This window comes from Grammomys surdaster, unplaced genomic scaffold (genome assembly GCF_004785775.1).
Source record: "Grammomys surdaster isolate TR1022 unplaced genomic scaffold, NIH_TR_1.0 192, whole genome shotgun sequence".
In the NCBI taxonomy this organism is placed as follows: Eukaryota; Metazoa; Chordata; class Mammalia; order Rodentia; family Muridae; genus Grammomys; species Grammomys surdaster.
Genome location: NW_021604637.1, coordinates 162,922 through 178,579, shown reverse-complemented (window position 1 = coordinate 178,579; position 15,658 = coordinate 162,922). Strand labels below are relative to the sequence as shown.

Genomic DNA, 15,658 nt, shown 5'->3' with positions numbered 1-15,658 from the left:
TTCTTTCTTTCTTTCTTTCTGTTTTCAAGACAGGGTTTCTCTTTGTAGCCCTGGCTGTCCTGTCTCACTGTGTATGCAGATCAGACTGACTTCAAATTTAGAGATCCACCTGTCTCAGCTTCCTGAGTGCTGGGATTAAAGACATGCATGCAGCACCACTACCTGGTAAATGGCTTTGATTTTTAAAAGATAGTGTTTTGGTGATTTTTTAAAAAATTATTTTTCTTGAATGTAAAAGAAATTTAGAGTCATTTAGGATTTGAATATTTTTTTAGAGTCAAATAGTTTCCAAATAGAACTTTTAATATGGCTTGTCAATCTGATAACTTCACACTCCAAAAATTGTGATTTTATACCTTTAGTCAACCTTGCTGCTTATAGTGTAACCATGAGTTCTCAGTTCTGGATTTTGTTTAGCCTCTTCTTGAGGAAAAGATAGTTGTTAGCAGTGCAATAGGAGTGATCTCAGGGCTTCTGATGCAGCTTAGCCAGTACAGTAAATCCTCCCTGAGAATTTCCATGTCAGGTGTTCCCTTCTGTTACTAAGAGTGGTTATGCAGGTCCATTTGCCATTGGATTATTAAGCAGTCTGAGCTAGTGACAATAAACGTAAGACAATTTTAATGTTCATCATTCACTATTTTAGTCTGTTTTGAATGATCTTTCTGTTTTCCATCCTTGCCCCATGAATAAGGATAGCTTTTCTATCATTTATAGCTGTTAAAAATCCCTTTAATCCTAGTACTTGGGAGGCAGAGGCAGGCCCACCTATATAGCGAGACCATGTCTAGGAAAAGGAAAAAAAAAGCTCTAATCTAATGTATTCCGATTTAAAGCATAAGTCTCATATAATTTAGAACTCCTTTGCCCTCTTACCCAGCCACTTATCTCCCACGTACTGCGTAAATCTTGGGATATAGAGGGACTGCCAAATATTAATTAATCTGTAACCTTTTTGGTGTCCCCCTTTGGGTATCTGCTTGGATAGGACTAGTCAGAAGAATGGGAAATATACTTATTATCTGTCGGTTTCTCCTTAATTAATGGTGTAGGCCATTGATTTCTGAAAGACAAGCTGGTGTCTCTGGTGAGATTTTTTCATGGAGACTTTCTCTTGCACAGTTCCTGGGTATGAAATTTTTGTGGTCAACCCTTTTTCATTCCTCACTCCACCCAGCTTGTTACCTTTTGTGTGTGTGTGTGCGCGCGCGCGCGTGTGCACACACACGTACGTATGTGTGATGAAGAGTGGTAAGGATTTTTTTTCTCTGTAGTTAAGGTGTTTTGATAATGGTAAGACCAACCACTTGAGCACAGGTATGCTGGCAGTAACCACTCAGTTCACTTCCTTATGTCATGTGGTGGCTTGCAGACTGCTGCCCTGCTGCTTTTATTTTAGTTTTTTAATTAATTTTTTAAAATCAGTTCTCATTGTTCCCTTGCTCAGGGAGGCAGAGTCTGTTGCACAGTCTACTGTGCAGGCTGAAAGTGATTGGAAGATGCGACGTCATCTCCCTGTCTCCTAGGTAATGTAAATAATAATAAAATATCTTGAAGACCCTTACCACTATTTTGGATGAACACTTTGTGTTTTTCCCTGTTCTTTCTAAAGACACTGAACACTTCTTTCCTCATTGTCTCTGTGTGTCAGTTGCTTCTATTGAAGAAAAGGATGTTAAAGTGGTACTCAGGGAGGCCTGAAAGCTATATGTAGTAGGTAGGTGAAGACCATGCCTGGCTGCACAGATGTATGTACAGTGTGAACTTTGCCAACAAATTTAGCCAACCATTAATTGGAAAGATTTCTGCTGTTCTAAGGATGTACAGGCTGTATTTTTGTTATATTGCTATATTACCATCCATCTACATAGCATTTAAGCTGTGTTCAGTATTGTAAGTAATCTAGAGGTGCTGTACAGAGGGAGAAGGTCTGTTAGTTATGTGCAAATACTGTGCCACTTCACATGAAAGCCTTGAGCAGTACCAACCTTGGTAGCTGTGGGAGACCTGAAACCAATTTCCATGGGTAAGGAAGGACAACTGAATGTCCTCTACTTTGTTTGTGTGAGATTCTAGTTCATATAGTGTCTGATTAACAAATAATACAGCGTTTTGTGGCCAGAGGATGTCTTTCAGTGTAGAATTTCCTTTTTCTTTCTCTTAATTTTTGTTTTGTGTCTTGACTTGCTTCTTGGTTCCTTACTGATGAGAAGATTGATAACTGTAAGTGTGAATTTGTGACTGGGTTTTGAATCTAACCATATGCCTTGGTGTATATATCAAGCTGAAGAGTGGATTTGAAGAGGTGGGTTGATCATGTAATTTTGTCTTTTTTTTTTTTCTTTTTCTTTTTTTCTTTTTTTTTTTTTATTTATTTTTTATTTTTTGTTTCCGAGACAGGGTTTCTTCATATAGCCCTGGCTGTCCTGGAACTCACTCTGTAGACCAGTCTGGCCTCAAACTCAGAAATCCACTTGCCTCTGCCTCCCAAGTGCTGGGATTAAAGGCGTGTACCACCACCGCCCGGCTAATTTTGTCTTTTCTTGATGCCTGCTTTACTGAGAATTTAAATTCAAATAGGAATACAATACTATGGGCCTTTTTCTTAATGTCATCTGAACAAACCAGTTTATGTGATTTTTTTTTTTTGGGGGGGGGGTCTGATGAAGAAAAAGCAGCTCTGTATCTAGAAACCTGAACATTTGACACAGTAATTATGGGTTAGTTTACAGTTCATTCAGGAGGTAGTTTGTGAACACCTTCCACCATGCTATTGTAGACTTTGAAGAAACAAAAACAAAAGCCTCTACTCTCATGAAGCTTACATTCTAAAGTGAGGAAATAGACAAGATGTAGGTAAACAGTAAGTCCTCACTTGTTAGCTATTGATAGGCGCTAAAGAGAAGAGTGAAGCATAAAAGGAAGATGAGTAGTGCGGTAGGAGCTCTGCAGCTTCAGCTAAGATCTTAGACATGTCTTCAGTGATGGAAGTGGAGTTGCATTAGACGAGTCTTTTCTGCTCTACACTGGGAACTTTTTTAGTTAGTCTGGTACCAGATGAATGTGTGAGTAGGTGGGTATTGAGGGAGCAGGGAGGTGAGGCCTTCTAAGTCTTTCTAAAGGCCCTGGATTTTACTCTGAGTGACCTGAGATCCTATTGAAATGACAGTGTTTTGGCCTTGGATGAAAAACAACAAAATACTGTTGACTGGGTTCAATCCCAGAGTGTTTTATGTAGTCTGTCTTGGTAGGGGGTAGAGTGGGCCATGAGGTGGTCCCAGGCATCAGGGATTTCAGAAACTTGAAGGTAATTCTATTGAACAACTGATGTTGACATCACTGCCCAGTTCCAAGTGTTTTGAGCAGTAAGAGATACTATGTATAGTGTTAGAGGACATGGGTTCCCCTGTGGCCTTAGACTTTGATTTTCTCATAAATAGTATTGATATAAGGATTGAACTAATATTTACAACAGCACCTAAAAAGAGGTAAACGTATGTGTTTTTATTGAATAAGGAAGCACTGAATCATGTTTTGTTAAATTTTGGGATTGCTATCATTTCAGTGTTGAGAATGGGTTGTGGTAGGGTAGAGACTGAAGCAAGAACTATCTGTCTGTCTGTCTGTCTGTCTGTCCGTCCGTCCAAAAATATATATATATTTGAACATATTTATATATTTTATATACATATATATTTATATATGTAAATATATATTTGAATATATCTATCTATCTGTCTGTCACCAAAATTTTGAGTATTTGTATCATCCCTTCAGAGTAACCTTTTTTTTTTTTTTTTTGGTTTTTCAAGATAGGGTTTCTCTGTATAGCCCTGGCTGTCCTGGAACACACTCTGTAGACCAGGCTGGCCTCAAACTCAGAAATCTGCTTGCCTCTGCCTCCCAAGTTCTGGAATTAAAGGCGTGCGCCACCACCGCTCGGCATAACCCATTTTCTTTATTTTTGGTTTGGTTTTTCGATAACCCATTTTCTATCCATAGCCAATTCTCCATTTCCTGCCGACCCTCCCCTAAGTAGACAGCTGCTAGTCTATTTGCTTTATGCGTTTATTCCTAATAGTTCATACCAGTAGAATAGTATAGTGTACTCTACTGAGAGAGAAGTCATATCCATTAAGATTAAGTTTCTGGATTCATTCGATTTTAAAACACTTGGTAAAGGTGGGGCTATAACATCTCTCCGTTGCAAAAATACATTTTCTTCTTTGTGATTAATTTCTTTTTTTTTTTTTTTTTTTTTTTTTTGGTTTTTTCGAGACAGGATTTCTCTGTGTAGCCCTGGCTGTCCTGGAACTCACTCTGTATACCAGGCTAGCCTCAAACTTTTGAACTCAGAAATCCGCCTGCCTCTGCCTCCCAAGTGCTGGGATTAAAGGCATGCACCACCACCGCCCAGCCTTCTTTGTGATTAGGAAGAAAACTATGGGGTGATATTTTGAGATTATATGATTATTTCTTAACTCTGACATTTCATGTGGTGGTTTTAATGTTTGTTGGAGGCGTTTAGATCTCTGGGATTAGGCACAGTGATGACTTGTTGTTGCTGTCATGTTTTCAAAGATCTAGGGTTCATAGAATTTCAGATTCAGATATATTGTACAGGGATTTCCCTTGTTTTCTGTTTGTCCTCTTTTAGGCTCTTAGGCTGTATTGCTTTTCTGTGAGGAAACACACACAAAGTCTTCTTATATCTTTTTCAATGCAGTATCCATGCCTTTGACTCTTTTGTTGTTGTTTTGTTTTCTTTTTTTTTTTCTTTTTTTGAGCTTTTGATATATTATTCTTGATATTTCTTGGCTAAGGAAGGTAATCCTTTGTGGAATAAGTTCCTATTGGCTTTGGTTATACATGTTAAATTTTGCCATTCAAATTCTTTAAAAATTATTCTTAGTTATTTATCAGGGCTTTCTTTAAATTGCTACTAACTTGTTTGTTTAGTTTGGTTTTTTGAAACAGTCTCTCTCTCATATCCTTGGCTGTCCTGGAACTCACTGTGTAGGTGAGATTAGTCTTGAGTTCAGAGATCTGCCCACCTCTCCCTCCCAATGCTGGGATTAAAAGAGGCAAGCACCACCACACCGGGCTCAGGATTGCTACTAATCTTTCAACTTGCTTTTTGATGTTAATTCTCCTTTTGCTTAGTTCCAAACAACTTGAATTGTGTTGTAAATTGTGCAGCTTTTTGTTCCTGTTTTTTTCTACTTAGAATAATAATGATTTTGAAATTCATTCAAATTGTTGCATGTTACTAATTACTTTATACTGTAAACTAATATTCCATTGTGCTATGCTACATTTATTGTCTATTCACCTACTCCTGGGCATCTTTGTCTCTGTTATTTACGGTCTTTCTGTTCTTACATATTTTCATTTCTCTTGTGCTGATCTGTGGGATGGGATTGGGTGGGCCACATGGTAGAACTATGTCTGAAGTGGCTTACTATTTAATATTTCCTATCAACAGTGTATAAATAAATCATGCATCTTTTATGTTCTTGATGATACATTGTATTGCTAGTTTGCTTCATTTTGGCTGTTTTGTTGAGTATATATGGCGCTATTTGTTTAAGCTCAGGATAACTGAAATGTTATATACATGCAATCAGTTTTACCCATTTTAGTGAACAATTCTGTGAATTTTGATGTGTGTATGACTGTGTAACTGCCACAATTAAGATATGCCCCTCAAAAAAAATCTTTTAAGTCCTTTGTAGTTCTTTCCTTGGTCCAAGTACTGTGATCTTTTCTACCATGGTGGGGCAGCTGCTTTGCTCTTTTTTATTTTGTATGTAATTTATTCTTGTTATATATTTTTCTTTGTCTTTTATAGCTTCATATATATATATATATATACATATATATATATTTTATATGAGATCCACCTTTTTCTCTTTTTGTACTTATTATTCTCCCCAACTAGTCCCCCAGAGGCTGTACCATTAGAGCAAACATTATCAGACAATAGCTTGTCAGGAAAGGATGGAGCCCCATACATACATCCTCTGTCTGTATGTTGTAGGGCCCAATCTTGTGAAGATATCCATAGCTGCTGTTCATAATTGCAATGACAATGTCATGTCTGGATGGCAGTATTTTGTGGCACTGCCCTCCTTCCTCCAGTTCTTTTAATTCCTTTCACCCCTACGTCTTCAATGGGCCTTGAGAGGTGGTCTGACGGCAAATGTGGACTGAACTCTTGAACAGTCGCTATTTCTCGGCCTTTTGACTAGATATGAGTCTCTGCATTTATTATTGCCTCTTCAAAAAGGAAGGCTTTCAGTGGCTTTAGTCTATAAGTTTATGGTAGCTTGAAAACATGTCCATTTAGGAGAACAGTGGTAGTAAGTTCTCCCCTTGGATCTCTGGCCTCCCCAGTAATAGGCTTTCACCAGTTTATAATATCAGCTATGTATTCCTTCCTGTGGAGCAGGCCTCTAATCCAATCCCAGAGTTGTTGGTTATCCCTAAAGTAGTTGGCTACTGTTGCTCCAGGTGGCCATATCTTGCCTTGTGGGTCAGTGTTGTAGTACACATGTCTACAAGTGGGTGAAATCATTTACTGTTTTCTTCCTTAGTATGCTTTACAGCACCTTTCAGCACTGTGAACTCAAGCCGGCTGGGAAGGATTCTACAACTCAACCCTCAACTTGATTTCTATGTCCTGTAGCAAGTAGGCCTTATAGCTTTGATAAGCACTAGTTTATATTTTACCACAATCAAGGTATTGAACACTCTATTACACCTTAAATTTACCACTTTCAAGTCAGTCTCTTCCTTCACCTGTTCTGTCTCCACGGCCTGTTTAGTCTGCCTTCTGTCACTTAGCACAGATGAGGTTTCTGTTGGTCTATGCAACAGTACTTCACCCCTTTCCAAATAAAGCTCCATTGCAGTGGCTAGAGGATGTGCTCACTCAGCAGCCGGTCAGTTGGGTTGCTCTGATTCTTTTTTTTTTTTAAATTTATTTATTTATTTATTTATTTTTATTTTTTCTGATTCTTGATACTTAGGAGTAAAGTTGCTGTAAATGGTTGTTTACAGGATTTTGAGTGAGCAGACCTTCATTTGATTTGGATAAATATCGAGAAATCGAGTTTCTGGTTTGTGTTGTATAGGTATTTTTAACATTATTAGAAGCAACTCAGGAAGTGGAGGCAGGCAAATATTTGAGTTCGAGGCCAGCCTGGTCTACAGAGTGAATTCCAGGGCAGCCAGGGCTATACAGAAAAACTCTCAAAAAAACCAAAACCAAACCAAACGTAACTACAAACCAACAAAAACCATTATTAGAAGATGTTGCTAATTTGTTTTTCAGAGTTGGTAAACTATTTTGCACCCCAGCAGTATATATAAAAGTTCACTTGTTCTACATCGCCAACAGTAGGTATTAGTTTTTTTTTTTTTTTTTTTTTGGCTGCCCTAGTAGGCATCTAGAACATTTCAGAATTGTTTTTAGAAATCCGTCTTACCTCTTGAATAATGAAGAGCATTACTATTTTACATCTGTGCTAGCTGATCTGCTAAGCTTTTTGGCCATTTTACTGCTGTCTTATTGAATTGTAATAAATAATTCTGGTCTTATATATCAGTTATCTGATTGAGGTATACTCTATGTTTCCCCACTGTTTGTGGCTTCTTTTTCTTTATTTTTTGCCCTGGTGGTGGTAGGATCCAGGTCCTTTCTTGCACATGCTGAGTGAATGTATGCTGTAACACTTTTAAAGATTTATTTTTTATTTTATTTGTGTGGGTGTTTTGCCTGCTTTTATGTATGTACACCATGAGTATGCAGTGCACAGTAGAGGTTGAAGGGGATCAGATCCCCTGGAACTGGAGTTAAAAACAGTCTCATGTGGGCGCTGGGAATTGAACTCTGGTCTTCTGGAGTAGCCAGTGCTGTTAACTACTGAGCCCCTCTAACAGATTAAATCTTTAGTTCCTCTTTACCTTCTGAAGAAACTGGGTCGTGTGTCCTTTTGTTCCCAGTTTGGCTTTTGCTAATTGGATTCTCGTGGAACAGTTCAGTATCTTCCTCTGTCTTCTATGTTTCTTGTAATTAGTAGTTGACTATAGGAGAATCTAGTAATTTGATCAGATTTATATAAAATCTTTTCTTAGGTGAAAATCTTAGGTTTCACGGGTGATGTTTGAATGTCTTCCTGGTCCTCCTTTGTTTTTGTTTAGCTGTTTATTCTGATTCATTTTATTTTGTACAACATAAAGAGTACTTGTTAGGAGTCTAGTGCCTAGGAATCTGTGTTTAAGCATTTGCTATTTTTCTGCTGTCTTTTTATTTGTTTATTTTTGAGACAGGGTCTCTCCATGTAGCCCTGGCTATCCTGAAACTCTCTATGTAGGCCAGACAGGCCTGGAATTCACAGTGGCCCCTGCACTAGGATTGAAGGTGCATCACTACATCTGGCCTTCCAGCTGTCTTAGTTAGGAAGCTCACTTCCCTTGTCAATGTTGACTTCTGAGAAATGGAGATGCTGATGCCTACTCATAGGATTGCTTTGAAGATTGATTATGCTTAGAAGAGAACCTGCTACCGAGTCTAGAGTACTGTAGTGGTCAGTAAATGTTAGCTATTGTGTGAATTTTAAAATGCTCTAAGGGATTGGAGAGATGGCTTAAGAGGTTTAAGTGCATACTGTTCTTGCAGAGGACCCAAATTAGAATCCTAGCACTCATAACCTCTTCTATCAGGCAGCTCAGGGTATCTGGCATTCTCTGCTGAACTTAGTACCTACACTTGCATGTGCACACCCTAATACACACACACACACACACACACACCCTACCTAATTAAAAGTAAAATAAATCAGCCAGGCATGGTGACATGACTTTAATTCCAGCACTGAGGAGGCAGAAGCATGAGGATCTCTGTGAGTTAGAGGTGAGCCTGGTCTCCAGAGTGAGTTTTAGGCCATCCAGGGTTATATATTGTGACCTTGTCTTAAAACAAACAAACAAACAGAAAATAAATCTTTTTAAAAAATGTAAATCCAAAGCCAGGTAGTGGCGTCGCATGCCTTTTAGTCCCAGCACTTAGGAGACAGAGGCAGGCGGATTTCTGAGTTCGAGGCCAGCCTGGTCTACAGAGTGAGTTCCAGGACAGCCAGGACTACACAGAGAAACCCTGTCTCAAAAAACAAAACAAAACAAAACAAAACAAAACAAAACAAAACAAAACACAACAAAAAAAAATCAAATCCATGAAATAAAAAGTGGATCATCTTGATTTATGAGGATTAAAATTTGAATGGCCAATTTTTATTTCACTTGGTTTTATATTAGGGGGATATCAAAGTGAGTTATTTCGCTGAGCAGAATGTCTCTATGTCTTCACCAGTTTGAAGTTGGATTTTGTGTACGTTTGTGGCAAGCTTCAGTCCTAAAGTGTGCAGAGATTGGTATGAGCTCCTATTAACTACTGCAGTGGAAACTTTGCTGCTTGTGGAATAGACTGCAGTGTATCTTGACGTTCACTTCTTTCTAGGAGCTTACTGTTAATGTTTTCATTTTACAGTGTAATGTTCAAGCCTAGAAATGCCTTATGTGGATCGACAGAATCGCATCTGTGGTTTTCTAGACATTGAAGAAAATGAGAACAGCGGGAAATTTCTTCGACGGTATTTCATCCTGGATACCAGAGAAGACAGCTTTGTATGGTACATGGATAATCCACAGGTTTGTAAAAACTGAAGCTTACCTTATAACAACATAGAGAAGTTGTATTTATCACAGTATTTGATATAGACGCTAAATTTGACTTCTTTACAGTACATATTTAAGTTTCTTTCCACTGGTTTAGTTTTCTCCCCTGTTGGTATCTGTGACCTGTACTCTTATTTGAACTTCAGAGGGTAAAATTAGCTTACTTGATTGAAATTAAAATTTACCCCTGAATATGTATTTTCTCCCTCCTGTGAGGCGAGTACTATTTCTAGTAGAAAGTGTTTTGACTAATCACAGATTTAGATACTCTGCCTAGAGTGAGTGTTAGTTACCATTGGAAGAATTACTGAAACATTGATACTCTTGGGCAGATGTAGTTCTTTCATCATGTGCTGTCCACTGAGTGTCAGTCATTTTGATGAATCTGTGATGGAAACAGACTTTCAATTTTGTTGTTTCCTCGAAAGTCTCTGGGATAGATGTAAGAAGTTGAAAAGTATAATCCTACTTTTGAGAGCTGAGAGAGAGCTCAGTAAGTAAAGGCACTGGGGCCAAGTCTGAGAACCTGAGCTGACTCCTGGAATCCATATGGTAAAAGGAAAGAACACATTTCCAAAACTTGTCCTCTGACCTCCACACATGAGCCATGATGGACAGGCCCTCCCTCCCACTCTACTGCCCCAATAAACATAATAGAAGCAAATAATAAACAGACAAACAAAGAAATGAAAGTCTAAGTTTTAAGATCAGTAAGAGACCTGAAGTTAAAATGATCTGTTGAATAGTTGAAAAGTTCCTGTTGGTGGAACCTGTTTTTCAAATAAAAACTATTCTAAAACTAAAAATGGAGGTATGTGTCACAGTGAAGTATTTGAAAAATGATGGATGAGTCTGGCCAGCTTCCTACCTGGTGTGCTGGTCATACAGCCTGGGAGAGAGCAGGAGCTGTAGAAAGATCACTGTGCTTTACATAGCCAGAAACATCCCTAGAACTAATCTCTGTTCTTTATTACCTGTATGTGTTTTGATATGGTAATGTGTAATATTCATTTACATATAAGACTGAGGGTTACAAAGGATCTTAGTATTAATTTAGTCTCTTCCTTTATAAAGAAAAGCATCTTTAATTTAGACATAACTTGAATGACATAATGTTAAATATGTCTAGATCATATTTGAAATTGTCAATTATTACTTTTATATGAGCTAAAATCCAGTTCTTTGGATCTTCTCAGCAGTCTTAATTTAACCCTATGGCTCTCTATCATGTAGGTTTAGCCCTTTATTTACTGGCAGTCTTTGAAATTTGAGGAGATGGGGTATATTTTAATCCAGTTTGTATTAACTGTGTACTCACTTTGTATGATGAGACTTGTTAGCCGGCAGTGGCATGCTCTGGCAGTGTCCATGTAGACCTTATCGACAGCTTTGTTTTGTTCCCTTATCCTTGAGTCTGAGGACCTTCCTTAGGAGGTGGCTACCTGGCTGAACAACTGCATGGTTATTATCTTCATTTACTTGGTCTGAGTCAGTGGCAGAAATAACAGGGCAGCAGAAATCAAAAGTTCATGTTGACTCCTTTTCCTCAACATATGAATCAGATTGTTGTTTTTTATGGTCTTGGGTATTTAGCTGGGACATGATTCATAGGTAAAACTGAGTCTTTGCTAGATCTCCTCAGCTGCTGGTTCCTACAGAGCCAGGGCATGTGTGGTCAGTGTGTTTCCCTGTTGACCTCTCTTTGCAGAGGATCGTATATATGGTTCTCTGGAATTTTCCCTAAAACCCCTTTATTTATTTTTTATTCTTGTGCAGATTCTTACTCCAGTTTTCCCTTTTACCAAAACTTCTCACTTAACAGATATAAACAGATAGGTAAAAAATGAAGCATATTTGATACCCTGTAAGAAATATGGACTTGGAATTCAGAAAAAAGCGTAATTACAAAAAGCAGAGGGAGCTGACATTGTAATAGAGATGGTAACATTTAAAATTGACCTAAGATCAGGTTTGACTTTGGCCCAGAGGTGGAGGAGTAATGATTCCAGGATTCAGAGTAGCAGGGCAAAGAAGTCAGTGTAGGAACCTGCAGTGTGTTTGGATTGGTAGACCATCTTGGCAAGGAGGTATCTTTTAAGCTTTGCACTCAGCTAGGTCTTTTCACATACACTTTTTGTGCATAAAGAGTATGTGTGTGAGGCACGTGCTGGTGATTGTCCCAGCTGTACTAAGATCAGGCTGTCCTAATGATACTTCTATAGTCCAAGGCTGGTCTTGAACTGTTGATCTTCCTGCTTCTATCTCCTGTGTGTTGGAATTACAGGTATGCAACACCACACTCAGCTCACGTGTACTCTTTAAAAGACCTTTGTCCTTTTTGTGATTAGAACATTGAGTTTTCTGAACATTTACATAATTTAAAGTCTTTTCAGCTTGTGAACTTATACACTTGTCTCTGTCAGGCAGTGTACTAGCCATTAATACCAGATTTATTTCACCTTTTACAAATAAAAACCAAGACTGAGACTATTAGATCAAGCTATATGAAATTATCAATTATTTAAAGCCATTTTGAATTACTGAAAATAACAATTTCAGATGATTCCATCTCATTGCATCTGTCCCAGTGCATAAGTGCTTTGGTAAAGCAAGCAGCTTTGTTTTGTTTGTTTTCAGCTTTTCTTAGGGAGCTACTTCCCCTTTTTACTGCTTTCTTTGCCACTAGCCATCAGTTTAAAATTCACTGTAGTCTATTATGAGGACTCATTTTATGGCTAAGTTTTGCTGAGGAAGTTGGTAATGATACAGAATTAATAAAATATATATACTAGAAAATGAATTTGAAGAGACTTTAAAAATTCGTTGTTTGGTAAAATGAGCTGAGGAACTTACAGCATATTTTCTTTTTTTTTTTTCTTGAATGTTGTATTATTTTTGCTCATTGTCAGGTAACACAGTTTGAAGCTTAGTTTCTTTTTGAGAATTTTCTGATTGAGAGCAGTCATAACTGGAAATTTGAGTATGTTTTGTCTTCTAACTACTTGTATTTGTTCCTGCTGTGAACCTGTGTCATCTAGATTCCTGTGCATCGGGCTTTGGTTTCTCATTTTTATTCTTCTTACAAGACTTAGAGGTCTATCCAGATAAGTAAAATAATGAACTGATAGAAGACGTAAAAGAAAGTGTTATTCTGAAGGGGTTGTCAGGGGCTGGAGAGATGGCTCAGTGGTTAAGAGCACTGGCTGCTCTTCTAGAGGTCCTGAGTTCAATTCCCAGCAACCACATGGTGGCTTATGACCATCTGTAATGGAATCTGGTGCCCTCTTCTGGTGTGTCTTGAAGACAGCTACAGTGTACTCATATACATAAAAAAATGAATAAATCTTTGGGGCTGGAGAGATGGCTCAGTGGTTAAGAGCACTGATGCTCTTCCAGAGGTCCTGAGTTCAATTCCCAGCAACCACATGGTGGCTCACAACCATCTGTAATGGGATCCGGTGCCCTCTTCTGGTGTGTCTGGAGGCATGCAGCTTCAGTGTACTCATAAAATAAGTAAATACATCAAAAAAAAAAATGAAGGGGTTGTCATATTTATATTATATGATGTTATATTTATTATTATACATTTATATTATATTATAATATGTTATCACTTCATATGTATAAATACACATAAATATTATGTGTTATACTTATATATGTTATATAATGTAATGTTATTTATAATATATAACTGTTACATTGAAGGAGAACAGTATTTGAAAACTCACTTTGGTTATAGTTGAATATTCCCAAGGACATTTATGGATTTCATTTTCTTATCTAATTTTTTCTAACCCTAATCCTCTATTTTTAAAAAACCAAAAAAAATTTAGCATAAAAAATATGTAATTGTTACCTTCCAAGCTTTAAAGATTTATAATTTTACTATCTATATATTCATTCCTTGTGATCTATACTTGGGATTTTGTGCACAGTATATAGTTGAAAGCATATCATAGTGTAGTTTAACTGTAGGTAGAAGTTAGAAAGCTTTGAAAGCTTGTTCCTGCCAAAGATTCCCGTTTCATGTTTGTCTTAACTATGAAATGTTTAGTCTTCCAGGGACTTACCCAGTTCATTAGAATAAACCTGTAGGCTTGTTTTTTTTTAATGTACATTATTATAAGTCAGTTTAAAAGATGGATTCTACCTGAACTGTGACAGGGAGTTAACAGGTGAGTGTTTGTTTCACTGAGACTGGACTCATTCTTTTTCTGGAGTTTCTCTCTGGGTTGTGGTTGTGCTACTTCCATCTTCCCCTCTACTGCAGATGGATCATTATCTTCGCAACGTGTTAAGCAAATCATCTTTGTAATGATGGATCTCCTCAGGCATTCTTACTAGTTTCAGATTTTCAACAGAATAAATTGCTTCTTAGTTTTCAATTTAGAGTCTTCAAGTTTAGTTCTTAGTACAGGTTCCCGTACCACGGTTTTCTTTTTGGTGTGTGGCAGGCAGCTCATCACTACTGTAGCTGCAAGGCCCCAGGTAGGCTGGGAAAGCTCTGCTCGTTACAGCCCTAACTCATTGTGGTTGTGTTTGCCCTTGTTTGTTTGTTTGTTTGCTTGGTTACTTGTAGTTGTGCTTGTGCATGTGAGGAGGTGCTTATCCACTAGGTTACACCTCAGCTCCCTAGTAACCATCTTCTACCTCAGCCCAGCACCACTGCTTTCAGCTGTTGAAGACTTGGAGTTTACATATTGTTCACCTCATCACAGTGTTTCTTAATAGTGTCCAGCCTCCTCTTCTTCTTCTTCCTCTTCTCCCTCCTCCTTTTCCTCTTCCTCTTCTTCTTCTTCCTCCTCCTTCTCTCACTTTTTTATGATACAGATAAATCCCAAATTTAAAAATAAAAGTATTTTGGTATGCCAGACAGTGGTGGTTGATACCTTTAATTATTTTTTTCCTTTTTTTTTTTTTTTTAGGTTTTTTGAGACAGGGTTTCTCTGTGTAGCCCTGGCTGTCCTGGAACTCACTCTGTAGACCAGGCTGGCCTCTAACTCAGAAATCCACCTGCCTCTGCCTCCCAAGTGCTGGGATTAAAGGTGTGCGGCACCACTGCCCAGCTCATACCTTTAATCTTACTCAGCACTTGGGAGGTAGAGACAGGCAGTTCTCTGAGTTTGAGGCCAGCCTGGTCTACAGAGCTAGTTCCAGGACAACTAGGGCTACACTTAGAAACTCTGTCTCAAAAAATCAAAACAAAACAAAAAATTGTTCCAATCTATATGCTTCTCTTCAGAAGACTTAAGAGAATCAGTTGATTGCTTGTGGTAACACATACCTATAATTTTAGCATTTGAGAAGTAGAGACAAGAAGGAAAGTCATTATCCTTGGTTTTATAATGAGTTTAAGGCCAGCCTGGGCTACATGCAATACTATCTCAAAATGGTAACAAAATAAAAATGAAAAAAAAATTAAAAAGAGAATCAGTTAATATTTTTGAAAAAAAGCATTTAAAGTAGATTTTAGTATAGCACTTATACCATTTAAATGATGTGTCTTTCATCTCCTCTGGCTCTTACACTCTTTCTGCCTCCTCTTCCTCTGAGTTCCTTGAGCCCTGGGAGGAGGGATTTGATGGAGACATCTTATTTGATGGGCTTAGTGTTTTGCATATTGTCTGGCTGTGGGTCTCTGTTTGATCCCATCTGCTGCAGGAGGGAGCTTCTTTGGGAATGGCTGAACAATGTACTAATCTGCTTTCTGCCTGGAGTCAAAAGAACAATTTTTTTTTTTAAATTGGATGTTTTATTTACATTTCATATGTTGTCCCCTTACCCCATCCCCCACCCACCCAGGAACCCCCTATCCCCTCACCCCTCCTCCTTCTCTTCGGATGTAACCCCTGCCTACCCCCCCACTCCCACCTCCCCACCCTCAAATTCCCACCCCCTGGGGCGTCCAGCCTTCATG

At 38.2% G+C, this 15,658-nt stretch overlaps 1 protein-coding gene across 4 annotated transcripts in view; it reads left to right on the top strand.

Annotated features, from left to right (window-relative positions):
* The window catches only part of Plekha1 (pleckstrin homology domain containing A1), a 55,219-nt gene that overhangs the window by 3,488 nt on the left and 36,073 nt on the right, over positions 1–15,658 (top strand). For 3 of the 4 annotated variants that reach the window (XM_028769425.1, XM_028769428.1, XM_028769427.1), the window contains exon 2: positions 9,551–9,711. In XM_028769425.1, coding sequence (XP_028625258.1) covers positions 9,571–9,711 — 141 coding nt within the window. In that variant the 5' untranslated portion in view covers positions 9,551–9,570. Of the gene's footprint in view, positions 1–1,446; positions 1,527–9,550; positions 9,712–15,658 lie in introns of those variants that run through there. The other variant, XM_028769426.1, reaches the window with a different exon arrangement.